Source organism: Macrosteles quadrilineatus, unplaced genomic scaffold (genome assembly GCF_028750875.1).
Source record: "Macrosteles quadrilineatus isolate MER2022 unplaced genomic scaffold, UCM_ALF_1.0 Scaffold_3__2_contigs__length_128488019, whole genome shotgun sequence".
Lineage (NCBI taxonomy): Eukaryota > Metazoa > Arthropoda > Insecta > Hemiptera > Cicadellidae > Macrosteles > Macrosteles quadrilineatus.
Genome location: NW_026542596.1, coordinates 47,018,018 through 47,044,266, shown reverse-complemented (window position 1 = coordinate 47,044,266; position 26,249 = coordinate 47,018,018). Strand labels below are relative to the sequence as shown.

At 35.0% G+C, this 26,249-nt stretch overlaps 3 protein-coding genes and 1 long non-coding RNA gene across 8 annotated transcripts in view; 3 read left to right on the top strand and 1 right to left on the bottom strand.

Annotated features, from left to right (window-relative positions):
- LOC128988617 (facilitated trehalose transporter Tret1-2 homolog) overlaps window positions 1-16,900 on the top strand; it is a 58,779-nt gene extending 41,879 nt beyond the window's left edge. For 4 of the 5 annotated variants that reach the window (XM_054410074.1, XM_054410072.1, XM_054410075.1 and 1 more), the window contains 8 exons: window positions 1,730-1,865; window positions 2,730-2,878; window positions 4,138-4,311; window positions 5,240-5,416; window positions 8,739-8,918; window positions 9,573-9,983; window positions 14,132-14,342; window positions 16,324-16,900. In XM_054410074.1, the coding sequence (XP_054266049.1) occupies window positions 1,730-1,865; window positions 2,730-2,878; window positions 4,138-4,311; window positions 5,240-5,416; window positions 8,739-8,918; window positions 9,573-9,983; window positions 14,132-14,342; window positions 16,324-16,412 (1,527 nt within the window). In that variant the 3' untranslated portion in view covers window positions 16,413-16,900. The remainder of the gene's footprint in view (window positions 1-1,729; window positions 1,866-2,729; window positions 2,879-4,137; window positions 4,312-5,239; window positions 5,417-8,738; window positions 8,919-9,572; window positions 9,984-14,131; window positions 14,343-16,323) is intronic. The other variant, XM_054410073.1, reaches the window with a different exon arrangement.
- LOC128988619 (gustatory and odorant receptor 63a-like) lies at window positions 11,116-14,125 on the top strand. Its single transcript, XM_054410079.1, has one exon. The coding sequence runs from the start codon at window positions 11,751-11,753 to the stop codon at window positions 13,044-13,046; it is 1,296 nt and encodes a 431-aa protein (XP_054266054.1). The 5' UTR covers window positions 11,116-11,750; the 3' UTR covers window positions 13,047-14,125.
- LOC128988626 (uncharacterized) lies at window positions 14,234-18,060 on the bottom strand. Its single transcript, XR_008490410.1, has 3 exons — window positions 17,956-18,060; window positions 16,311-16,495; window positions 14,234-14,323 (listed from the first exon to the last, which is right to left on the bottom strand). It is a non-coding gene; the product is annotated as an uncharacterized LOC128988626 (long non-coding RNA).
- Window positions 17,033-25,284, top strand: LOC128988618 (facilitated trehalose transporter Tret1-like). Its single transcript, XM_054410078.1, has 7 exons — window positions 17,033-18,180; window positions 19,827-19,962; window positions 21,613-21,789; window positions 22,662-22,810; window positions 23,082-23,414; window positions 24,065-24,376; window positions 24,884-25,284. Exons 1-7 carry the CDS (start codon window positions 18,133-18,135, stop codon window positions 25,145-25,147), a joined length of 1,419 nt encoding a protein of 472 aa, XP_054266053.1. The 5' UTR covers window positions 17,033-18,132; the 3' UTR covers window positions 25,148-25,284.
- Window positions 25,285-26,249: the final 965 nt, after the last annotated feature.

Sequence of the window (26,249 nt, the reverse complement as noted above, 5' to 3'; positions counted from 1 at the left end):
ATAAAGGTGTTTTTGAGTCCCCTAGGCCTTAATCTTCTGCTTTTAGCGAATTTCCCTATAGGGAAGTAGCTATTACCGTAGGTCTCATGGTAAGACTTAGGCCCGGGACCGATTTACTTTTTCATTTTGATGTCCCCAGAGGCCAAAAACACCATTCGTTCAAATTTTTATATATGTATATATATATATATATATAGATTTATATATATATGTGTCCGTGAACACGATAACTTGAGTAATTTTTATCCGATTTTGATGAAATTTGGTTTGAAGGTGTAAGGCGGGATAAACTTGAATGAGTTCGCAATCCAGCATGATCGGACCATGGGAACAGGGTTTTATGGGGGGTTTTATGGGGTAAAAATTGGTTTTTCTCACTTTTGACCCTCAAAACACAAAATTTCCCAATTTTTCTCTAAACCTTCTTAAAGAGCTTAAAATAACAAACAATTCAGTATATTAAAGTGTTTTTGTACGGTTATTGGTTACGGAGAAAACTAAAAAAATTGTAAATTTAAAATTCCCATGTTATTTTTATGGAGAATATTGTAAAATGTTGTAGTTTGCTTGTTTATGGATACCTTTTGATCAAACTTGGCAAATATATTCGTTTTCTACTAAGCAATAATTATTTTACTTAAAACACACACTTTATTAGTTTCCTTGTAGCAGCAAACCTAGGTACTTGTTAAACCTAATGTTATTTAAATATATCGATTGAAAATCAATTCAGCCAAATGGAAATTCGCTTAGACGGCAGGTTTGCTGCGGCGGGGGTATTTATATATAGGCTAGCTACTATGTCTGGATGCTGGTAGAGGTTTCTTAATTTTTGATTCCCTCTAATTCTCCATTCACCATTTTCATTTATTGGACCATATTTGATATACCGTATTGACCATATTGATTTCAAAAGCTATACATTTATTTTCTGAGTTTTTGGCCTAGAGATAAATTTTCTTTTCCATAAAGCAGGACTAGTTGAATTAGCATTTTGAAACATTCACAGTTTAGTAAGAATGACTCTTTTCTTTCCTACTATAAGTCTACTTCGTCTTTGTTACTTAGGGAAAATTTTACCCCAAAGAATTAAAATTCTCCGTCTCCAGTGAACTCTCTAGGGAATACCTTGAAGATTATTCTTTGCAATTAGTCCTGTTTATGAGATGAAGAGATATTTAGATTTTTTTTGTTGATTCAAATTTATACAATATTAGTAGCTATAAGTACTTAAAAATTATAACATACATTGGATTGTTTTTCCAATAGGATTTTAAAAGAACTACTAAATCACCAAGCAGTCCTTGACATTTTTTCCTCATCTCTTACCTTCTCAACGAATTATTGATCTGTCACTTTGCAATTAAATGCCCTTATCAACTGTTGAATGGGCAACTTCCCGAACCAATTAAATTCACATTTGCCGCCTACTTTGGGGCCTTGAACTGTATATGTTGACCTGGGCTAACAGAATGAGTACTTAAATGTGAAGTAGTACTGTTCTAAAAATTGGACAGGAAAACAGAAAATATTCGGATTTTTAGTAGATAACTGCAGGTTTGTTTATCAACTTGCTTTGTTGTCCAATTAATGTATTCCTAAGGCCAGTACTCTTTTTCCACCAATAAACTAAACTTCTTTTTCTATTGTGCCATCCAAGATTATTGTGTTAGCACATTAGTAGGAATGTTTTTCTCAATTTTCTGATGTTTATTCCTGGGTGTGTCAGGTCCTGCTATGCTGTTTGGCCAACTCCGCACTGCTGGGCTCTGGCATGTCCCTGGGCTTCACAGCAGTAGCTCTCCCCTACATGTTGATGCCTGACAGCACACTCCCCATAGACCAGGATGAGGCCTCTTGGATTGGTGAGTGATGTTTGGGTATAGAAAAGTATTTAGGTATTAAGTATAGAAAAGCAAGTTTTGATTATTTTACATGAACTCAGCAATCTTACTTTGAAATAGTGTTATTTGCCAAAACAAGAAAATTCTCCTTTTTTTAACAGAGGACCAGGCTTATAAGTAGACCATAGGATTGCATTGCAGCTGTAACAGCTTATTGTGCACCCTCATTTACAGGTCCTCCTTTGATTCTCCTCAAATTCTCCTTTGATCAACTTGTAAATAAACAAATAAAAAAAACTTTGGCCTTGTATACAAATTAGTAACAACATTAATTAAAATTCTTACAAGATCTAAGATCTTATCCAGCCCTAATTGTGTTAAGATTTCATAAATCAGTTCACGATTATTTTGAAAATCTAAATTGAATCAAGCACATCTCCTACAATAGACTTTTAATTATGCGAAAAAATGTAGGATAATACAAATTAAGTTTCAATCACAATACCATGCTTGTGAGAAAAGTCTTTGCAAGACAATATTTGGAGCTATCCTGAAATTAATATTGTAGTAACTTGGAAATCAAGTTTAGTTACCCATTTATATGCACCTAAGTGGCGTCTCCATCCCATAATGATAATAATAATGTACTTTGTTTCATAAATAGTTTCCCTCAGCTCTGCGGTTGGAAGGTGATAAGCTATGGGTCTGAGAGATGATTGCGCCCCTCTCCACCTACATTGAGAATAGATATTTTTCTTCCTTGCTCCCTCAACAAAACTGAAACCCCTTGCGCCTCTAGGTCCGGGCCCATTTATAACAGCATCCCTGAAGAATATTGCTCAACTTATCAGTTCGCTTGGTGATGCCTATATTGTGTGTTGCCAGCCAGTTTGGCCTCCATAGCCACACCTGTGGGTTGTCTGCTGAGTGGACATCTGCTGGACAGGTTCGGACGACGCACGGCTCTCCTGGTCATCTCAGCTCCCCTCATACTAGGCTGGCTCCTCATTGGACTCAGTCCCTCACTCATACAGGTGTGTACTTACTGACATCCACTTCCTTACTTTATACCCAAAGTGGTATTTTTCCTCCCTCACCATCAATTTGCCACGTCATCAGGCAAACAACATTTTCTTTCCAACTTTCATTTTGGTTATATCATTATCATCACTTTCAATACTTCAAGAGAAAATGCACACCTAGGTGCATTTTTTAAGTTGAAATATGAATGAAAGTGAATGTAGAACGGAGTGAGTTAATCTGTGTGTAGTTTTGTTATAAGATCAGCTGTTTTTTTTACTGATACTGATGATACCTGGGAAGATTACACTGTAACCTGTAAGATCTACCGTGTCCCCCAAACAAGTCTCCAGTCTTTGCCTATAGAACCACCTACAATCCAAACCCCTGTACATTGTACACCTCCAATTCAAACCCCAGCGACAGATCCTTGTAACTGCGGAAAATCTCCAACTGCTACCTATGGTGGCTGTAGGTAGAGCTTCTCCGTGCCCAAGCTCTTGGCTCTGTTTTACCCAACCGCAACACATCCAGCCAATATATTCCCCTGATCCAATTGGCTTCCCCTGATTGGCTGAATCGGCAGTCACTTTCCTGAACGATGTTAATTTTTCTCAGATGACCTCTAAGAAACAGCCGTTTCTTTAGCCGAGATGATTTATTGAAAGTCAAATGATCATGGAATGCTCTGCTCAGTTTTTACCTAGGTATCAAAAAGCTTCCTACTTTTTTCAGGATCAAAAGACAAATCAGTGTTGCTGGTATTCAGGGTACAAAGGTTGAGCTGGATTGTGAGAAATGTCTCACAGTAAATATTGTCACAACTGAGATAGTGACTCTGACAAAAACCATGAGACAAAGCGAGAAGATGGGTAGAGCCTAGCTTGAACCATCCTATCTTCTTGTGCAGGCAGACATTGTGTTAGCCAACAATTTTCAGTATTCGTAATAATTGTTGTTTTATTTCAGGGTTTTTTTTCTTAATTATTGTTTTGACTACCATACAGTTATCTGTGTGGTGTTTAATCTTTTGTGATTTCCAGCTGTGAAACTCAGTCAGGTTTATGTACTAATATTGTTACGATTTAGGTACTTTTCTTACATGAGGACGTGATCAGATCGCAGATCCTAAAATGAAGTTGAGAAAACTAGTTTTCTCAAATCTATAGCACATGTCCGCAACAATCTTTCAAATAACATAAACAGAATCAAAATGGAATCTTAAAGATCTCAACTGTTTTTCCTACTATATACAAAGTATGAATGTCTGCAGATGTACCTGGGCCGGATCAGCACAGGTATCGGCACGGGCTTGTGCAGTATCCCGGCCACGGTGTATGCTGCCGAGGTGGCTGACAGTAGTATCCGAGGATGGTTGGTCACCGGGACTTCAGTATCCATCGCAATGGGAGTCGTCATTGTTTACACCCTCGGAGCTCTTCTCAAGGTATGAACAAATCTTACTGGTTTCCCTATTTTTAATAATTGTAATTTTGTTAGCTTGGTTAAACTTTTGAAGGTAAAAACTAGTAATACACTACAAACTCTTCTGAAAAACTATTTCATTTTTATAATACAATTCATCATTGGGCTATCAATTCATGATGCTCTCTAACAAAAGTCAAAGTCAGATGGTTACAAAACTAGGATTATTACAATTCCCTTACCAAAAAGTGAAACATGCCAAAACACCAAATCCTTATATATAATACATGAAGGCAATTTCTACTGAACACTACTCCTCTGTTAATAATGGACGGATTTTTCAAACGATGTGTCAAAATGAAGACAAAATCTTCTGCTCTCTGTGTTTGTGTAGATGTCCCCTTTCACCAACTCCTGTAATAAAGGTCCTCGGGCTTTGCCCCACATGCCATCAAAATCCCAATGTATTTCTTACGGATTAAAGATTTTGTTTACTTAAACGGACGAATAATTTGTATTAATTACATCTGTTTATAGTAAACACATGATACACAAGAGCATTCGTTTTCAGTTTTCTATAACTGGAGTGGAGTGATTGATTACATTATCTTTGAGTTGACTCTTTTAAGTAATCGAAAATTATGACTGTTACTCGTTTTGAAATAACGCCCATAATACTTTGCAATTGCTCGAATTCGAGCAAAAGGTGCGCTAGTAATATATATTGGTTGACTTATACCATAAACCTTTCAAACTGTTCTAATTTATTTTCTTGAAAACACAATGGCTATCAGCGCAAATTTAGAAATAAGAACATGAAACAGATATCTAATGGTACAATTTTAAGTGATGGTCCAGGAGTAGCAAAATTATTAGTTTACAAAATTCTTGTTTGATACTTAAAATACTAATACTACCGGTAATATAGATAGTGGTCATGGTGTTTTTAGTCGCAATGGCAGCTGGTCGCCCTGATATGTGCTGCGTTCCCTGTGCTGACCACAGTTCTTGTCTTCTTCTTCCTCCCAGAGAGTCCAGTCTGGCTCGTCGCCAAGAACAGATTGGAGGATGCGTCTCACGCACTCATGCGTATCAACAGAGCCAACACACCTGCTCAGGTATTGCAGGTGCTGCTAATATTTAATGAAATAGGGATATTTAAAAAAAGTTTAAGGGAGATTTGTTACAAAAGTTGCAGTGTAATTGGGGCTCCAAAGTCATAAATATTTTGAGTAATACTGTTCCTACCTAAATTTGGAGGACAAATGACAAATTACAATTCTTTACTAGTGGCTTGTAGGGACATAAGTCCCTAAAAAGCTCAAATGTAAAACAACTTTTTGCAATACCGGTATTTAAACAAACTCAGAATAACATTATCTATGTGTCAGAAATAGGCATCCCTACACCATATCTTTTGTGTAAAAACCAGTTTGTTGTTCTTCTTTGTTTGCTTTTGTTGATGTCATTTTCAATAAATAATTTCAATCACTCCAGTGGTTTAACATGAAAAGGCAGCAAACATATCATTGGCAAACAACTGGTTTACTAAGGTAGCTTTGGTCTTGTGGTTAATTAGGATACCCTAAATAAAAGCTTCCCTGTTTGGAATTTTAAAAATTCATTTGGAGGTTCGCCTTCAGATGAATTGAAGACGCCTGCAATTTCATCTGCAGTAGGCTTATTATACCTACGACGATCCATATTTATCCTTTCTACAAACCTAAGTTCTAATTCACTGTCACCTTGTACAACCATTTCTTCCTAAGTCCTTTTGTAAATTTGTGCAAAATGATTTTCTAATAGAATTTCAGCTAGTTTTGACAATATTTCAGGTTTTAAGTCACTATTTTCTCGACGCCTTTGACGAATTTCTGTTGCTGTTAATGTGTCAATAATGTACAATTGGCCATACACGGGGTCTTCATCATGTTGAGGCAGCAAATCTGAGATTGAACGATAAATCTGTCCTTGAATTTTGAAACAGTATGGTCCTTAACTCAGCTGCTTGGACGAAATTACGTCAGCAGAAGGTTTAACTGAGAAACGGGAGTTAAACCAGGACCTTTTCCTGGAATATCTTTCTTACTGGCTGAAAAATAAGCAAAAGCCATCGCACTGTTGCATTGTCGAATGAATTTATACAGTTGTGGGCTCTCTTCAAACAAACTTTTAAGTTCTACATTAGTTTTTGACTGAGGAAGGTTAATAAGTCCGTTATGGCAACATGTCATAAAATGATTATTCGTTAGTTCTTCTCTAAAATGAAGAGCACTACATTGAATGCACTCTTGGTCCAGAAATCCTGCATCATGGATCTTTACATTTCTCTCGTCTACCATGGGTCTCCTAAAAAGGGGTTGTAACATATCTTGATTAAGTTCGTCATTATCTACTCTTGCTCTCCTACGCGCACTGTCATTCCTATGAACAGTTCCCCGCCTTTGTGGTATTCCCCTGGCGTTCATATTAATTACAGTACTTATAATGAAAAGAATATATATCCAGCAGCCTACATACCAAAACATCTTGAATCCCTGGTGATTTTATAAAAGTATGATCGAATATGATTACTCTACGTTGTATATTCACTGCACTAAAAAGATTTACTTACGAAGGAATGCAAATACACCATTTTAGAACCAATAACATTTATAGGTTATTTTAGTTGTATATATTTACACAACCTTAACCTTAAAATGTGTAGAAATATAAAGAAAACAACATCATTTAAAATAAACTTGAACATATGATTTAAAAATAAAAACAAAACAGAAGTTAGATTTAATTTTGACTCTTTGATTATTTATACAAAATATTTATTCTATGTCGTTTATTCCTTTAACACGACAATAACGTAAAAGCATGAAAAAATGAAACTTGAGTATATGATTTAAATATAAACAAAGAATTTTCCGTCTAATCTTCAATATTTCAGTTTTATTATAGTATACATTTCATAGTTGACTGGCTAAAAGTAAACCAAATGCGTGTATTGATCACTGTTTTCAAATCTGTGGCACAGCTGTTTTAATTTCAAAAGATGTAAACAAATTAAATCCCATGTTGTTTTAATGGGAAAAGTTTTATTCTGTTGCGAATTTATGGTAAAAAAATAAGAAAAATGAATAGTTTTCCCTCAAAATTCACGTCAAGACCTTTAAAATAAGACCCCTCCCATCCTTCTACGGCCATCCAGTCACTCACAATTTCTTTACAAAAATTTGACTTACGGAATTATATATATAGATTGTACATAATATCTGTTAAAGTTATTACAAACGTAATACACAGACAGGTACATTGTCAAGATTTCTAATAAATAAGGAATTCTAAATATATAAAAAACCTAAGATTTAGCCAGTAAGTTACCCCTAAAAAAGCTACAGCATGGTGGAACTGTTTATGTTAGGAGAGGTTGATGAGAGATTGGGTGTCTGTTACCCAACTGGATGTCTGAGGACACATAACTTTCTTTCTGGTTGAAACATGGCCAGAATAACTCTTCATAAGGCCTGGTCAGGATAACTTAACTAATTTGATAACCAATAACCATAGGTACTTAGCTAAATTAAACCAATAAAAATCAACAACTAATCCGCGCTTGCCCTTAACATCATAAGGGATATTAAGCATGAAATTATGAAATCAGACCTTGGCAATAATAGACTACCAGGAGAAGAAGATAAAGTAAAAAACCATAGGGACTTATATTTCAACTCAGTACAAAAATGGCAGCCATTCAAAATTTGTACCTAACATTTGCCAGGCTAAGCGTAGTACACCCTGTAAATGTTTCTATGAGTTATCACAGACATCCCAAATTCAAAATAAGCCCTTAAAACTTAATTTTTTTCAGTAAACAGGGTATTTTTGCTTTTCAAGCTTGGACAGTTGGTAGCTCAAAAAATTATCAGTGATAGGGTTATTTATTTTAACTACATAGCTTACATACATTTGGGGAGCAAGCTGGTCTAGTGGAAGAGCGTGGGACTTCCTGAAAGAATATTACCTTAACCGGATGGCCGTGGCGTGGCGGGATGGCGTGCATTAGGCCTGGGTGCAGCAGAGGGTGTATGTGTGTGTGATTGTGTGTTAGGGAAATGCATTTATGTAATGTTACACCTATTTGTTTATTTCAATCTTAATTGTTTTATTTTGTTAATGTTTATCAGTATTGTTAGTTTTCTAGAGGTTAACTGTAAGAAAGGACCGTGAGGTCCTAAGTTCGCCTCAATAAAGAAGGATTTTCATTTCATTTCATTTCATTTCCCTACCAACCTGCAGGTTCAAATCCTGCCAATCACAAATGTGTTTAATCTAATTAATAATATGATAACCCTTAGGCCTAGCCTGAAGTAATTTGAAAAACGGTCCCGGGCTAAAGCCCAAGTGTCCTAGGACAAAAAAAATTGCTACTTAAAAAGAGTTACAACTTGTCCGTTTTAGGTGAATGAAGAATTGCAGTTGCTGGAGGACCGAGCTAGAAAGAACACTCGACGATCTCTCTCTCTCACTACTACACTCAAGGCTCTGAGTCGTCCAGAAGCTTGGAAGCCTCTCATCATAATGAACACCTTCTTCTTCTTCCAGCAGTTCACTGGCACTTTTGTTGTTATTTTTTATGCTGTGAGTACGCTAGTGTATCTTTTGACTCTTGTCAAAATACCATTACATAACACAAATCTGGAAGGAATTGGTGAATTCGTAAGCACCATGGAATATCACATTGCTAATCATGGTAGCCGGATTGTTGTTTGTTTTAATTTGTGTTTATCTATGCCGTAGGAATTTTTTAATCGGCACAAAAGTAATCCAAAGGGTTAAAATTATCCAAGCAGCTTTCTTATTTTCTTCTCTAAATGTTTGAGAATATTATTATAGATTTTATACTAACAGCATCACTGAATAATGAATACTAAAGAAGACCAGCTTTAGAAAACATTTAAAAAAAAATAGTTAAATGATCCACTCAAACAGTGAGCTACATTCCAAAAATACATTTTCTACCTTAGTTTTTTTCTTACTGTGATAGTTGATGTAACTTGAAACATGCCATAGTTTACAATAAGTTGTGCATTTGGTTTGGCTTTTAGCGTATCCAACCGAAATCAATAATTTACATCAACACACAGTCAGTGGTTCAAAACAACTACGGTAATTTTATTCTAAAACTTGCAACAGCTTTAACAAGGGAGTGGAATCTAGTTTCATCCATAGTAGCTATGACTCATTTGAATCAATACTATTTCACATTTCTGACTCCTAACATATTGTCCTCAGGTGGATGTTGTGCAAGAAGCTGGTGTCAAAACAGATCCGTTCCTGGTCACGGTGCTGATTGGTCTAACCCGTCTTGTATTCACCTTCCTGGCCGCGTATCTGTCCAAGAAGTTCGGTCGTCGGCCGACAGCCATCTTGTCTGGGGTCGGAATGACTCTCTCCCTTATCACTCTTGCCACTCATCTTTACCTTCTCTCTCCCACTCCTTCTGTCACTAAGCTCTCTACTAGTAACCTCTCTGACATTCTCAACACTACAGATGTTTTCAACTCTACAGCTGTGGAGACAGTTGAGTCTGTATCATTTCTTCCTGTGACAATGCTTCTTCTTTACATCCTCGCGAGTACCATTGGCTTTCTCACGCTGCCGTGGTCCATGATAGGAGAGGTTTACCCTGCTCAAGTTAGAGGGGTTAGTTGAGATTTTATTTGGAATGTACTTGAATATTTTTTTCTGAAATGGTAACCATACAAAGGTAGGTACTTTAAGCCAAGTATGAATAGATATTAGTTTAGGATGAGTGGTGCAATCTTTTAGTTTTGTTAGTGACTAAGGCTGACATGTTCCTTATTCCTTACACACAGCTGTATATAACAGCCCATACAGCCAATGGCAACTAAGGGTCCGACAGTTTATGGTGTAAGTTAATCCGAACCACGTTTTTAACCTGTAATTAATGGATTGGTTTAATTATCAGGATACTGTGGATAGTCGTAAATACTCACTAGTGCAGACGTTAATCCACACCAGGGAGTATCGCAACCACAGATTATGCCTGTAAATATCCACAATTTGTGACCTCCAAGTAGTTGGATTACAAGACGATGACACTGTCCCATTCAGTTGCTTTGTTGAATATTTACTTCTTTTAAATCCGCTAATTGTTTTAGTGATAAGTTTTGTTCAAGGAAAGGCTCTAGGTTAGGATTATGATTTGTAGATTAAAAGGATAGAAAGCTAGCTTACCTTCGCTGATCTAGCAATTATCATTATTTATGTTTAAGTAGATAATTAGGTGTGTTTCTATGATGAAGAAATATATTTAATAAACATGTTTTATCGATTGGTTAAATTGACAAAAGGGCTTGTGATTCTTGATTGTTACCATTGACTAGTCAAAGTTTTTACTTAAATAGTTGTATAAAATCAAAGTGTAGCCTAAATTTTTTAATTGATTTAATTTATTGATCATATGCTGTATTTTTGGCAGAACGTATATCATAGTTCAGTCCCAATATAAACTATCCAGGAGGCTAAGTAAAAATGAATTAATTTTCCTCCTCATCCCAATTTAGGGAACGGTATTCACCGTCACGTTTTATTATAGTTTAAACAATACTTTTCATTAATCTTATAGTCAATTTACCCTATTGAATAGCAAGCATTTATCGCTATTTGATTTTCACATTTTCATGTACATCCATAAGTAAGATTCAAGATTTATATTTGTTGTTAGGCATATAGGCCTACAATGATGCATTTGACATTGGCAGATATAATAACTAAATATACATCTTTCTATAAAACTAAATATCATGAGGGACAGAGTGCAAAACTATCCTAGTTGGAAGAATGAAAGGAAAGTTATTTTTTTGTGGGATAACTTCTGGATCAAGATAATGCAAGATTTAAAATGTTTAGATTACCTTTTGTGTAATTTTATCCTTGTGTTTATGAAATAACTACTTTGTTATTTTAATGATCAATTGACGCATCCGGTAATCCAAACCTTTTAAATCTTAATATTTGTACAGAACATTCGTTCTATCATTATATTTTAACCATAGATTCATATAAAATGTAAGGCGTGTAAAGGTTAGAGTCAGTTGCATGCTTTGTTGATCTCCCTAGAGGGTAAAACGTTGAGCAAATACGTTGGGTAAACACCCACTGGCATGCAACTGCCTAAGGGACCCAGCAAACATGAAAACATCATAATAATTAACATTTATGTTGACACAAGCTTTTTGCCACTGTTGTCACTAGGGAAGTTGAGTTCAGTTTTCAAAAGACTGCCAGTTAGAATAGTTAGTTATTGTTAATGAGTCAATTGTGAGTTTTAGTGGCCGAGTGTTCCTGTACTTAATTGATCCAAACCAAGCAATGATTCACACATTTAATTATTTATAGCCATTAAATTTTATGTTTGGTTTATTGAAGTTATAAAATATTACCAACATGAAGACGATATCTAGATCAACTGTTACATATCTAGATGGGATGACCTTCCATGAGGACAATCCACCATGGATTAAAACTCCTGTGAAAGGCTCAGTGGACGAAACTCCGATAGCAAATCTAAAACCTAACTTAAGAAAAAATATTTACTACGAGTCATTGAAACTTATTTTTCTTGTTTTGACTATGACCGGCACTCTGCCAGTTTTCAGACTTAAAATAGCCAGCCACAAGATTCAAGTTTTGGTGTGCGGTGGTATTTGTTTGTCTGTATATGTATTATTTGCATATCTGTCTTACTCAGTGACTGTACACATTCTTAGACTCATCTTGCACGACGATGACTTCAGCTCAGTCACAATCCAAGTGACATTGATGATGCTGCTTACTCAACACGTATTTTACTTCTTGCTGACTTGGCCAGAGTCTATAGCTGTTAACAGGTACCTTGTGCGATGGAGGGAGTTTGAGACTCAGTTTAAACTCGTGGTTGGTAGTGAGCTCAAGCTGAACTGCAGGAATAAAATAGCTTTGATGCTCATGGGGTCGACGTTTCTCGCTGCTATCTACCCTCACTTTTTAGACCGAATCGATGACAAAAGCATCAAAAGCAAGACGGATTACCTCGTCATCTCCTATCATATTTTTATTCAGTTGTGCTTTTACACTTTATGGTTTTCTAACGGTTCAGCCATAATGCAAGCGTCTCGTCAATATTACCAACACCTCGCCAGGGAGTGTGCAGCAGACATAACAGCTGATCGACTTGAGGATTATCGACTTGTCTGGATGCGACTTACCCAGCTGGTGCGGGACGGTAGCTCTATGCTGTCGTACACAATGGCGTTTATGGTCACAACTCCGTTCGCATACGAGGTGATTGCCGCTTACAACCTGACCATCTACGTTATCCAGAGTATTCAAAGCGGCGACCCTGGGGATTCTGCTGAAGCGATCGCTACAGGTCTAACGTTCCTCTTCTACGGTAGTCTCCTCTACATGTTCTGCAACTCTGGACATTGTATGACGACTGAATGTGAAAGGGTTCAAGAAATTCTTTTTGTTCACAATCCCAAGTCTCATCTGACCCAGGGAAGAGTTAACAATGAGTTGCGGTTGTTTCTACGCTGCGTCAGGTCTGTACCACCTCTCGCTACACTCAGTGGATACGTCACCATCAACAGGAAAGTGTTTCTTCATCTGACCGGAGTGTTGGTTACATACCTCATCATCTTGGTTCAGTTCAACATCAGCTCAATACACAACGGGAAGAAAAGTGTGACAGAACAGATTTAAAAATTAATCATTACCATACCTAAGATGGTTTTATTAGTGTAGACTGTAAAGTTGTTAGGTTACAATATGATGAGTAAATAAAAAGAGTTTGCACACCACACAGGGACTGAATTGTAGGACTATATTGGTGACACAAACTTATTTAGCAGCAATTTTTATAAATATTATAGTCGGCCCCCATGTAAAGTAAAATGGAACCTGTTAATTGAGTAGGTACTATAATAGCTATTTACCTTACAAGTGTATTAAGAGCGTTTTTACATCACACAGGTGAATGTTGTGCAATGAGCGGAAGGGAGTTGCATAATTCGCCGAAGTGATGTAAACACGCTCTTGCATAACGTGTAACGTACAAGATTTTACCTGACCCGACAAATACCGGGGGTTACATAAAATATTTTTCATTATCCATTTCACTCATCTTCTAACAGTAATGTTCTTTTACAAACAAAAGCTAGGTTAGGAAAATACTTTAAAGCATAACGATAAAATTCAAGCACACACAGCTGATTTCTAGCGCTGAACGTCGCTGGCTCCATAGAGGTATATTTTTTTAAGTTGAGCACTCAATGTTATTTAAATGGGTTTCATTACTTCACCGAGTGAGTTTTTGAAACTTTACTTCACCAAGTGAAGTAAAGAAATTGTTTACATCATGCTTGGGATAGGGAAGTTTAACATGGCGGGTTAGGTAAAGAAATGAAATAACATTTTAATTTGTAATATACATTTTTAATTCTCGTATTATTGTTTGTCATAACAACATTTTTTTAAAGACCTATTTGTGATATAGAGAAGATCTTACAGTACCTACTTCATATATTGTAGCAAAGTGATATACAATGTGTTGTTTTGCTCTGAACCATTTTCATTATTCATACCATCATATTCAGATTTTTGTATAAAATTTCAACATTTCTCCCATTCAAATAGTAACATATAGTAAGTAATAATGAATGTTTGCTCACACTTACAATAGATTAAGTGACCTACAAAAAAATACTGACTCTGTAAAGAGATTATTTTAAAGCTATTGACACTTGGTACCAATTACTATCAAATGAAACATTCACTTTGTTATACAGGTAGCCAGTGGGCTGACAACATGTACTGCCTACGGAATCAGTTTCCTGGTACTTAAGATGTACCCTCACATGAAGAAAGTACTTGACAAGCACGGGGTGTTTTACTTCTTCGGCATTATGGCTCTTCTGGGTACTATATTTGTTGTCTTTTTCCTACCAGAGACTGAAGGAAAAACACTTCAAGAGATTGAGCTGCAATTCATGAACAAAGGTAATAAACATTAAAATTGAGCGAATGTTTAAAAAAATCCACTATATTTTACATGAACCCTAGAAATTAACCGCAGATTTGAATATCGATTGTTACAGTAGAACCTCCTTAATCCGAACTAATTGGGTGGGGGGTAGTTTGGATTATTGAATAGTTTGGATTACACAACATATTGTTGTTTTTACATAAGAATAGCTAAAATGTGGCTAAAATGGCTCTTAATTGTTACAGGAAGAGTGAAAAAATGCTTTATAAAGTATAATACCGGTACAGTGTTTATTTAATACAGTAGTAAACATAATAAATAAACAGTACTGTAAATTACAATAAAAACAATTACGGTGCATACGTATACAATAAATAACTACTGTACTGTGTGTAGAGTACAGTTCAATGAGGCGTTCGGATTACGGGGGTTGGGAATAAAGAGGTTCTACTGTAATAAGAATAGTTCTTGTTAATAATCATAGACTGTACATGTCAAGCTCTTGAAAACTACTTCATTTTACTAAGTTGAGATTTATTTTAGTAAAAACTAAACGGACATCTGTATACAAGGTTAGAGTACATATTGGTTCGTTCATGAAAATCCTTATGTCAAAACCCTCAAAACTTGACATAATTATAAATTATACAGTAGTATCAAGTAAATCAAAGTCAAGATAAATAAAAATAATAATGGTTTAATTTACCTCTGTCAATATGGTCCTTGCGTAGTTTGTCACTACTGCAGTTTCGTGCTCGTGGAGCATATCTTCAGGTGAAGGTAAAAAAGTTATAACATTTTCCTCACGTGAAGGCCGTCAATTTTTGAAAACACACCGAAAAACACATACACATGAACGGTACGAAAAAACATTTATGAACTTGGCCAATACACATTAAAAACGTTACTCACGGGGTCCGGCGCCAGTAGAAGACAAGTCATGACTCAATGTATTGGTTTTAATGTATTGGTCAAGTTCATAAATGTTTTTTAGTACCGTTCGTGTGTATGTGTTTTTCGGTGTGTTTTCAAAAATTGACGACCTTCACGTGAGGAAAATGTTTTAACTTTTTGACCTTCACCTGAAGATGTGCTCCACGAGCACGAAACTGCAATAGTGACAAACTACGCAAGGACCATATTGACAGAGGTAAATTAAACCATTATTATTGTTGCAGTATGGTCCAGAGGCTACCCATCAAGAAATAAAAAGTATATTAATATGAAAAAATATCCCTTTACAACAGTATAGATGGACGAATTGTCTTTAAAAATTTCAGTTTACTCTTGAAAAGTTTTAAAGGTAGATCCTAGTGTGTATATTACTTTATTATTAAATAATAAATAAATTAATTGATCAAAGTACTGTTGCACTTTGTTGGTTATGCGGTTTAATCACTTCCATTATTTTCAACCCCACACATTTTTCTTAAGAATAAGATCACCTATTCAATTGTAATATTTAAAATATGTATTGTAAAATTTCTCATTTTATGTAGTTAGCTATATTGTATTTTACTGTATTTATTAACTGACTATGCTATAAACCTTAGCAGGTGTATGACTTTGTCAATAATTTGTGAAAATTCTAAGGACAATAAACATATTTCATTTCATTTCATTATATCTTTGGAACTACTTTTTGTTGTAAAGGCTGTTAGATGCAGTGATTTGTACAAATTTAGTGCTAGAAATTACTAGAATTATAAAACTATATAAAGCAATTTGATTTACCAACGTACAAAAACCATAACCATATAGTATTTATTTTACCGGTACCAAACGTTTTAATAATTTTGTAATTTATATATGGGGAGTAATTGATCGTCGTTCTACTGCATTTCACAAAAATTTATTTTTTGTGCTGATTACAAAGCATATTTGAAAAAGTAGGCCTCATTTCACCTCAAATCGAGACGTGGTTATATCAATAATCAATATAAATCTATCAAAGTATGGTGTAGTTTTGATAATCTACTTACAAATTTCTTGCAGGAGCAAGACGAAGTATTCAGCAGGAAGAAGAGGAAGTGGCTTTACAAAAGTCGAAGAAAGCAACCATAGTGAAGTCTACGATGCGGTGATCATGTTCCTAGTTGGTCCAAGTGTTATTGCGCAAAACTACGATCTCAACACCTTGATGTTGCTCTGCTTTACTTAGTAGTTGCTGAAGTAGAACTGTGTGTTAACGTTCAAATAGAATAGAGTCGGATTAATGTACGACATTGCTTCGATACATCAAGGAACAAAAATGGAAAACTTAATTTGTGTGTTGAATAGCTCTATGAAAAAGCATTCAAAACATTTCTATTTAGTGATTCTAGATCACTACATTTTTAATATTGTGTTGTTGCAATTTTTAAGACTTGTGAACAGTTTACTTAAAATACTCATGTAAAAGAGTGACCAATGTTTCTGTGTATGAGAAACGACAAACGTACTGTTATTTATTTTTAGTTTTATTGGAAGACTGTTTTTAAATTATCTGAATCAAATAAGATTGGATTCCTCACTGATAATTAAAATGTATGATAATTATGGTACATATATAAGAAAAGAGCTTTAAGTGAGAGAGTTTGATTAATGTGAAATCCTTGACAATCCTTTGGCAAATTTAAAATAAAAAAATAAAACAAAAAATTAAATTTGAATAAACTCAATATTACCAGCTCTTGATAAAGATAAGAATCCTTTGACATTTGAAATAGCACAGTGGTACCGGTACACTAAAAATGAGAAATGGGACCGGTCTTACATATATACTCTGGTTTACATACTTAGAGATAAGATTAAAATTCTTAGCTTTGTTCCTCCCAAGTAAAAACCTGAATGTACCTCCAATATAACATACATACTTTGGCGACTTTCAAGAAACTATATCTTAATTTTTAGTCACCACCTCTGATTATTGTTTAAACTAAATTCAGAAAGCCATTGATTATTTTTTAAATAATTTATCTCAAAAAGTTTGGTACCGGTACCCTAGTTGTGGCTAGAGTTCAAACAGTTTGAGGTCTGCTGTACTTGAAATGTTTTATTTTGCTAAAGGTATCTAAAGGTGTCTAAAGGTATCTAAAGGTGTACAGATCATGCGATTAAACCTTGCTAGTGAGTGTTTTTTTAGACTCCAACAACAAAAAACCTTATGCGTGGTACGGTACCTACCAAACAATAACCAATCAACTAACTGTGAAATAATAAAAACCAAAACAGAGTATGATTTTTGTCGTCATGTTACAGTACAAAATAAAATTACTTCTAGACCTATAAAAATTACACTAATATTATTCTTCTTTGAAATTTTCCAAATTAACGGGTCCAGTGAAATGATTTAATAGCATGATCTCTTTGGACTTTGGTACTTTTGTATTAACGACTTTAAGTTGTAGTGATAGCCTAAATTAAATATTTAAACAGTGTGTGCTTTATTTCTCATCCTATCCTTTAGTTTTTGCAGTTGATGAACATAAAGTATTTGCAATTGTAGTAAATTTTACCTCTTAAGGTCTATGGCTAAGTCCAACAATTCTTTTTGACAACAGATTTTTTGTAAGTTACACAATCATTTAAATGGGCTTCGTCTTAACTTATACAACCTGTCATAAAGTTAAATGTGAGAAAAGCTACCTATATTGACCTTGTTGATAAAACACCATTTATGTAATATGACTTTTCTCCACCTCAATAAACCACAGTTTAGTCCGACTTACGACTGTTGACTGATTCTAGTGATACACATTGATCTTAATCTGTAGTGTGGCCAAATCAATCGATTGGTTCAACAAATAAAAGTGTTTTCAAATAATGGTGTTAATGAGATGTTCCACTGGTTTAAAATCTACTTTAGTTCAGGTATTGTTTGAATTAAATAACTGATTAAATAATTACAGTAATAACAATTTTTACTCTGAAGAAGTAAATCATTTCTAAAGCAAATTACAGGTATAGCACTAATCAGAACTGTTTACCAAATGCAAATTCATGTTACGGTATAAGTTGAGTGAAAAATAATATTTTACCTTATACAAAAGACAAAACATTTGCAAATTTGGAGTAGCCTACTTTTATTTAAAAAAAAATTTGGTTTGATATTGACATTGACTTTTGGAATAGTCAAAGATATTGATCACACCACATCAATGGGTTGGTTGCCATTTCAAAGTAATAAAATCACTAATTTTCTAAATATAATGAATTAAACTAGCAAACAAAATTTTAATATGAATTGTTTGGCTTACTAAATCCCATTTACACTTAATGTTATGTTGTGCAACAAGTTTGTTTTGTTTATTAAAGAAAGGAAATCTGTTTAATTTAAATTAATGTAACTGTATTTTTTGTGTATAAATAGTGAATTTCAGTTTGTATTTTTGTTATCACAACTATCAAATTTGTATCACTTCACTAGACACAGTAATGGGAAAAAATTCATATTCAACAAGCATATTATGATAAAATTTGTAACGCAAACTGTTAAACATGTTAGCAGATTTTTCTGTAAGTATTCTATGGACAAGCTCTAATACTTCCTTCTATTTGCCAGAAAATGTGTTTTTTCTAATAGTTTTGGCCTTGAATTTAATTGTAAAAGATTAGGATGAAACATTTTGTCAGGGTAACTTTTAACTCCATTAGCATCAACACCCGTTTGGGAATTTGGGTGATTTCCTTTTATTGTATTTACAACATTAACTTTTGAATATTAAAGTACACATCCTATATACATGCATTAGTTGTAGCTAATTGTTTATTCCAACAGAACACATTTGAATGAGCCACTTAACATAAAGTGTGCTACTGTCATAAATCTATTTTCTCGTTCAAGGATTTAAGATACTTAACTTATTGGTAGTTGGTTGTAACAGAAAATATGCTATAGTTTGCAAAAAGTTGTGCTTACGGTGTGGCACGGTGAAAAATTAAGCATACTAGAAGGGAATAGGTTAAATGGTCATCAGCGCACTCTGTAAATATCTCAATTCAAATACGTTCAATTTGTTATAAAACTATAGCTACTCCAGTACAACTTTAACAAGGGTAGAATATGTTTATACCCGTTCAGAAAATTTGGGCAGTTTGAGGGGAAGCGATCCATACCCTCAACTTCACCATAACTATAAAACAACAGCTGACAACTGATCAGCTGATACATTAAGCTAAATAAAGTGGCGGGGGAACCTAGAAAACATTCCCCTTAAACTGCCTAAATTTTGTGAACAAACCATAGTTTCGACCACTGTCAAAAATTTACCAGACATATAGTTTTTTAGTCAAACAAAGTTTCAATGACCATGGAATTCAAAATTGTTTTTGTTTAAATCTCTCAAGCCTGAATTTGTCTGAAAATATAGTCAATGAACTAATGTGTACTATGATTAGGATAATTAAAATTCCCAACCTAAATTATTTATTTCAACTAATATTGTTCCCATTTCAAATTTATAAAGCAAGCAGGTGATTTAAAGAGCAAAATTGTTATGTTATCAATATTGATTCAGTTGGCAGCCTCCGTGTTGGCTAACCTGGGGATACTCAATAGTGGGATTGTGCTGGGATTTCCCTCTGCCGTGTTGCCGCCCCTGCTAGGATCTGGACCTGGACTTCATGCTACCCTGGAACAAGCCTCTTGGGTGGGTATGTGTATAACATGTAGCAGGGAACTGTTGCAGTACACATTCTGTAATAAAATATACTAAAACCTTCATTGGACTCTTGTCTTACTGGGATGGTGGCTCAGTCCCGAGGCAAATTATGGATCCTCGGCAGCGATGTCATTGGTTCGCATCCGGTGCCACAAAATTTTGTACTGTTTACTCTTGCAGGCTTTGCGAGAACAGGCAAAATTCTAAAATTCAAGATCCTTAAACAACTGCCAATTTTTAAACTCGGGTGTAGTTTTGGGTTCAAGTTTGCAGCATTGTATTCTAATCATAAAGAACTTTTATTTGATGTGCATATAAACCTATGCTAACATTTAAGATTTTCTTCTGACTCCTAGTGGGCCCCTTTTGCAAATTCAAGATATCTTTGAATGGCTAACATTTTTGGCTCGGTCATCCCAATGAGTTTGGGTTTGTGCCAGTGTATTTTACTAATAAAAAGAACTTATATTTCGTGTGCATTATACAGGGTGACACAAAGGAACCGGACGTTTTTTAAACAGCTGTTCTATTGTTGTCGCACGTGGTAGGAAGATTGAAGTCATGTCATTACCTTCAGTGAGGCTTGCCATTTTTGTTGAAATGGCTCAGTGGACCCTAGACCATCGCGATTTCACATACGATACTTTAGTCTAAAAAGGCGAATCCGTCGTCAAATCCATTGGTAATTTAGTCGACATGTTAATATTGAATGCTATGGAACGGTTCCAAGCCGAAATACGCTATTAGGACGGGTTTCAGGGTTCCGAACAATTGGGAATATAACAAGAAAGAAACCACCAGGCCTTGTCAGAACTTCAAGAACACCATAAAACATCGCCAGAGTGAGAGCAGTATTGAATTAATGTTTCCTAACAAGGTGATTTCTCGCTTTGGTGACATACCGTGGCCGCCAAGGTAACCTGACTTGTCCACTAATGATTACTTCCTTTTGGGGTTTCTTAAGGAGCGTGTTTATGCTCACTAACCACGCACTCTAGAGGATTTGAAGTTAGCAATCTCAGAAGATACAATGGCATTGAACAAGACCTCCTGACCCGAGTTTCAGATGATTTTCAGACCAGAATGAACATATGTAGAAAATTACATGGCCGCCATATGCATGACGTCATTTTCAAAAAATAACTGTTTTGTAACAAATGGCAATTGTTTACCTCACTATGTACAGTATTAAAACTATTTGATTCCGTTTAACTACTGTGTACTACTTATTTAAAAAACGTATGGTTCCTTTGTGTCACCCTGTATATACTTACATTTAAGATCTGATTCTAGTCTCCCTGAGGAGGCAGTGTATTTTTTCCACCCTGTATAGGTAATGTAGCTTATATCTTCTTTTTGATGATGACAATGTCGATTACAATATTTTATTGTTCCCAAGACTGTATAAATGACTACCGGTATTTATTGACTATATATTGTAGTTTCCTAGTCATAAAATTTATCAGAAATCCGTAATTAACACCAGCAAACTCATTCGGTGGTTCAATTCAGTTAATTTCTCTTCTAAAACTGGTGACCACTTAAACATGGGAACTTGATGTCTATTTTCATCTTTCAAAAGTTAAAGGTATCATTATATTTGTCAATACTATATTATCAATGACTCATGTTACTATCGCAGCCGGCCTCATGTTCATCTCAGCGCCAGCTGGTTGTCTGGTCGCTGGTCCCCTGGTAGACTGGCTTGGTCGTCGTAGAGGCTTGATGCTTCTCAACCTGTCATTCGCTAGTGGCTGGTTGGTGATTGCAGTGTTTCCTAGTTCACTTATCGCCCTTTACGCTGGCAGGCTTTTAACAGGTACATAATTTCTATATCTTCTTACGGTTTGATTACAAAAGTATAGACGATTTTTTCCAATTTCCTGAAATTTGATTTTTGATAATAACACACACAATATTCTCTGTAAGTAGTTTTAAGTTTAATATTGTGTTTTTATAACTGACTCCATTCTGTATAAAATGTGCAATATGAATAAAGTTATTTTGATTGATTGAATGATTTGTTAAAAGTTGATTTGATCTTATGTAATGGTAAGTTTATGTTATTTATGAGATTGTTGAGGTTACTTTCCGATCCATTATGTGGTAAAAATCAAAGTTTTCATGATGTTTTTGGGTTCTAGCCCTATGGTTAGAATGTAAAATATAACCGGATTAATACACAAATACAAAATCAAGCCAAAGCTGGAACTCACAAATAAAAACTGCACACAGAACTATATGGTAGTCAAACAAACAAAAACCCTTAGATAAAACAATAGTAACAAAACAGATTAGTAGAACACCATGAACACGTCTGCACAAGATGGTGGCTCTAGGAAGATGCAAAATCGAGAATTTTGACAATGGTATTTACGTAGTTTTGAGGTGCCTCTAAAATGCCTTGCTACAATTTAAAACCGTGTTTGATTTTTGAAACCATTTTGCAATTTTCCTATCTCTAATAGTTTTTCATATCCTTTCTTGAACAGTTTTAGTGTCTTCACAATTCATTCTATGACTTTCAAAACAGCAGAAATGAGCAATTTTTCGCTACCAAACCTTTCTTGTGTTTAAACCAAATATCAAAACGTGTGGAAACTTTTGTTTATCATGATACAAAAAGTCTGCAATAATCTCCTAAATGATAAATGAACTAGGAATGTGAAAAAGTGTTTTGCTTGATTCTAGGATTTGGCCTTGGTTTATCGAGCTGCGCAAGTATCACTTACACTGCTGAAGTTGTCTCAGCATCACTTCGCACCACCTTGGTGGTTCTCACACCCTTTATGATGTCCATTGGCACAGCTGTCATCTATACCTGGGCATTGTTTTACAGGGTAGGTTTAATTTTCCACTTCTTCACACTGTCTTCCCATTACTCTTTCCAAACCAAGAGTTCTGTGTTCTAATCCCATAGTTAAAGTTTGTTTACCAATCTCTTCAGCCTCTGGTGATCCGGAGATTATAGCATATTTATATTTTTTGTGAGAACAAAAAACACAATATACACAAATTGGCAGGCAAACCTATCCAAAACTATGTAAATCTACATTGCCATCTAAATCAACCCATCTAAAAAAACTTACTGAACTGCATTAATAATTCTAGGCGTCCTGGAAGGAAGCTACCTATTTTTCGCTCGGTCTGACAATACTGTCGATGCTGCTGACTCCGTTACTGCCTGAGAGTCCGATGTGGTTGCTGACCAAAGGACACACGGAGCGAGCTGCAGAGGCGCTGCAAAAACTACGGGCTGCTGCAGAAGTGGAAGATATCTCGGCAGAGCTGGCCACATTCCGCAGTAGGGTAAAAGAGAAGGGAGATTCCGCATCAACACTACGTCTCCTGTCTCAGCCTCAGGCTTACAAGCCTTTGATCATCATGAACCTGTTCTTCCTCTTCCAACAGATGAGTGGTGTTACAATTGTGATTGTGTTTGCAGTAAGTACAACAATTGATGGACACATCTAGACATTTCATTCATATGTTAAAGCTGTTGCCAGTATTAGAATAAAATGTCAAATTGGTTCAGCCCATCACAGAGTCCACCACTGTCTAAAATTCTATTTTCATCCTTTTCCTTTTACAGTGATGCATCCTGTTTGTTGATGCAACTTAAAAAGGTGCTAAAGTTTGAAATGATATTTCCTTTCAGTTTGGCTTGGTTAAAAAGTTTGCATATTTTACACAAATCAGTAATTTATATCAGTGCACCCATTTGGCTTCATTCATGGTTCATTTGGCCCATAAACTACATAGTGCTTGCCTTCAAACCTGAAGGTTGCTGTTTTCATTTAAAGCAAGATTGTAACGAAGCAAATACCATATTTTGTAATTGGGCTATCAATTAATGATGCTATTTAACAAAAGGTCAGCGTTTGATGTTAATTTGACCAGACTGTGTACCTTACAAAAAACATAAAAAGTGCCACAGGCTTGGATGTACACAAAAATATACATTAACTTTTGTTCCAAAACTAGCTACAAAATTAACAAGGGAATGGAAGCTCTATTTCATTTTGCCAACCAATAGAATAATTAAATTTTATTTATTTTCTTCTGTACGGTACTTACCCTGTTTCCATTGTCAGGTAGAGTTCTCCAAGAACGTAGGCTCGGAGGCAGATCCCTATCTCATTGCTCTGGGTATCAGCTTGACCCGCACACTCGCCGCCGTCATCACTAGTGGTGCCTGTAGCCACTACGGCAGACGACGCCCTGCCATCTGGTCTGGTATTGTTATGACTGCCACTCTCCTAGGACTCACTCTCAATTCCTTCCTTCCCCTCCCATCCTGGCTGTCAGAGCCTCTTATTCTTCTTTTTGTCCTGTCCTCATCTATTGGATTTTCCTCGCTACCTTGGTCCATGCTGGGAGAGCTCTTCCCAACTGACGTCCGAGGGGTAGGTACAAACAACTTAAATAGTAGAATTAAGCTAAAATGTTAACTTATTGACTACTTCAATTACTACTATCGATCACTTCAACTAGAAATAATATTTAATCATATTTCTAATCACTGTGCTTTTGTGCTATATAGAAATTCTTTTTGATTTAGTTTGAAACTAAATGCCATTGAATTTGCTTCACTATTAGAAAAATTACTTAGCAATAAAATCTTAAACGGTTCTGTTACAGTTCGTTATACATTCATTGCTCAAATTTAACTTTTATCATTGGTATAAATTATTAAAATGGCCATAAAATAACTTACTATACCAAGAATTTTATTTATACTACATATCCAACAAACACAAACACCCAAAAGTCTTGAAATCCGATGTAAGTTTTGTGGGGAGCAAATCCTAAGTATATTTACGTTTTAGTTGAATTATAGTTACACAACTGTTAAGTTAGTACCATTTCATAAATAAAATTATAACTAAAACAATGTTCGATTATTGTTTCAGATTGCCAGTGGCATGACAGCCTGTGTGGTTTATCTTGAATCCTTCATCTCTGTCAAGCTTTACCCAGGACTTGTAGTCTCTTTCGGAGTGCTTCCTACATTCATATTTTTTGCTGTCTCAGGACTTTTAGGTACCATTTACTTGTTTATTTTCCTTCCAGAAACTCATGGAAAAACATTGTTAGAAATCGAAGAATATTTTAGTAGAGGTAGTAATTTTAATACATCTCCTACAAAAAAGGTAAGTTTAGAAAGAACCCCTTGACCAACTCAGACAACATGATCTCTGTGCACTACAAAGGAAATATTCAGAGTTTTAAGATGTCCAAATGTAACAACAATTATTAGTGGTAAACACATTTTTTAATTGCTTTCCTTGATTTGTTAGCTATCTTGTAAAGGTTTTTAAACATGAATATAAAAATAAAGCATGATATTTTTTAGTCATTGATCCAACAACTTTAAATGTAATGTCTTGTAATTTAATGACCTGTATGATAATGAATCAATTATATGTTTAAGTTTGGTTGGATTGGGTTCGGGTTAAAGAACTTGAACAGACAATTGACTTTGCACCTTTTATTTTACTTTAGGATACATAGCTTTTGAGATGTTAGAAAAATATACATTCTATAAAATTATTTATCGTTATTGTAATAATGTACAGATCTACGGGGTTTCTAATAAAGTACCTAGCATAAATGATCCGATAAGAACCTAAATCAATATGAAATTTGTATATACCTAATTCAATAACTTACAATCAGCTACCGGTATTATAATTTCAAATTTCAATCAAACTGTTTATGTGCAACTTAGTACTGTATACTCCAGTCAGTTTTATTATTATTTTATTAAAAGTACGTTCTGCCCAAGTGATAAGTTACATAGCCGCAGTATACTACTCACTAAATTACTCAATAAGTTTTAAGTTTTTCTGAAAGTTTTATGTATTCTAATTTTCTGCTCAACTTAGATCAATTGTAAAAATTATAATTGAAAGTACATTTCTGGAGTATTTTAACATTTACTACCTAATACGTAAGATTAAAGACAATAATTCTATTGTGTGAATTCAAATAAAAATAGACAACTAAAGGAGCATAAAAAATGGCATAGGAGCTATAAAATCAATAGATCCATTTGATATGAATTCTCCATTCAAAGCACACTAAAATGTGTTGACTTTGAATATGAAACACAAAAAATTCATGTTGATTTTTCCTCAGCTAAAAACTGAGATCATAGTCAGTGGTCGCTGATCCGATAGTCCGAAAAGTAAACTATCCCAAGGCTGGATATAAGAGGGTCTACTGTACTAATATTATAATAAAAATAAAAAGTACAGGGTTTCTTTAAAGCTGACA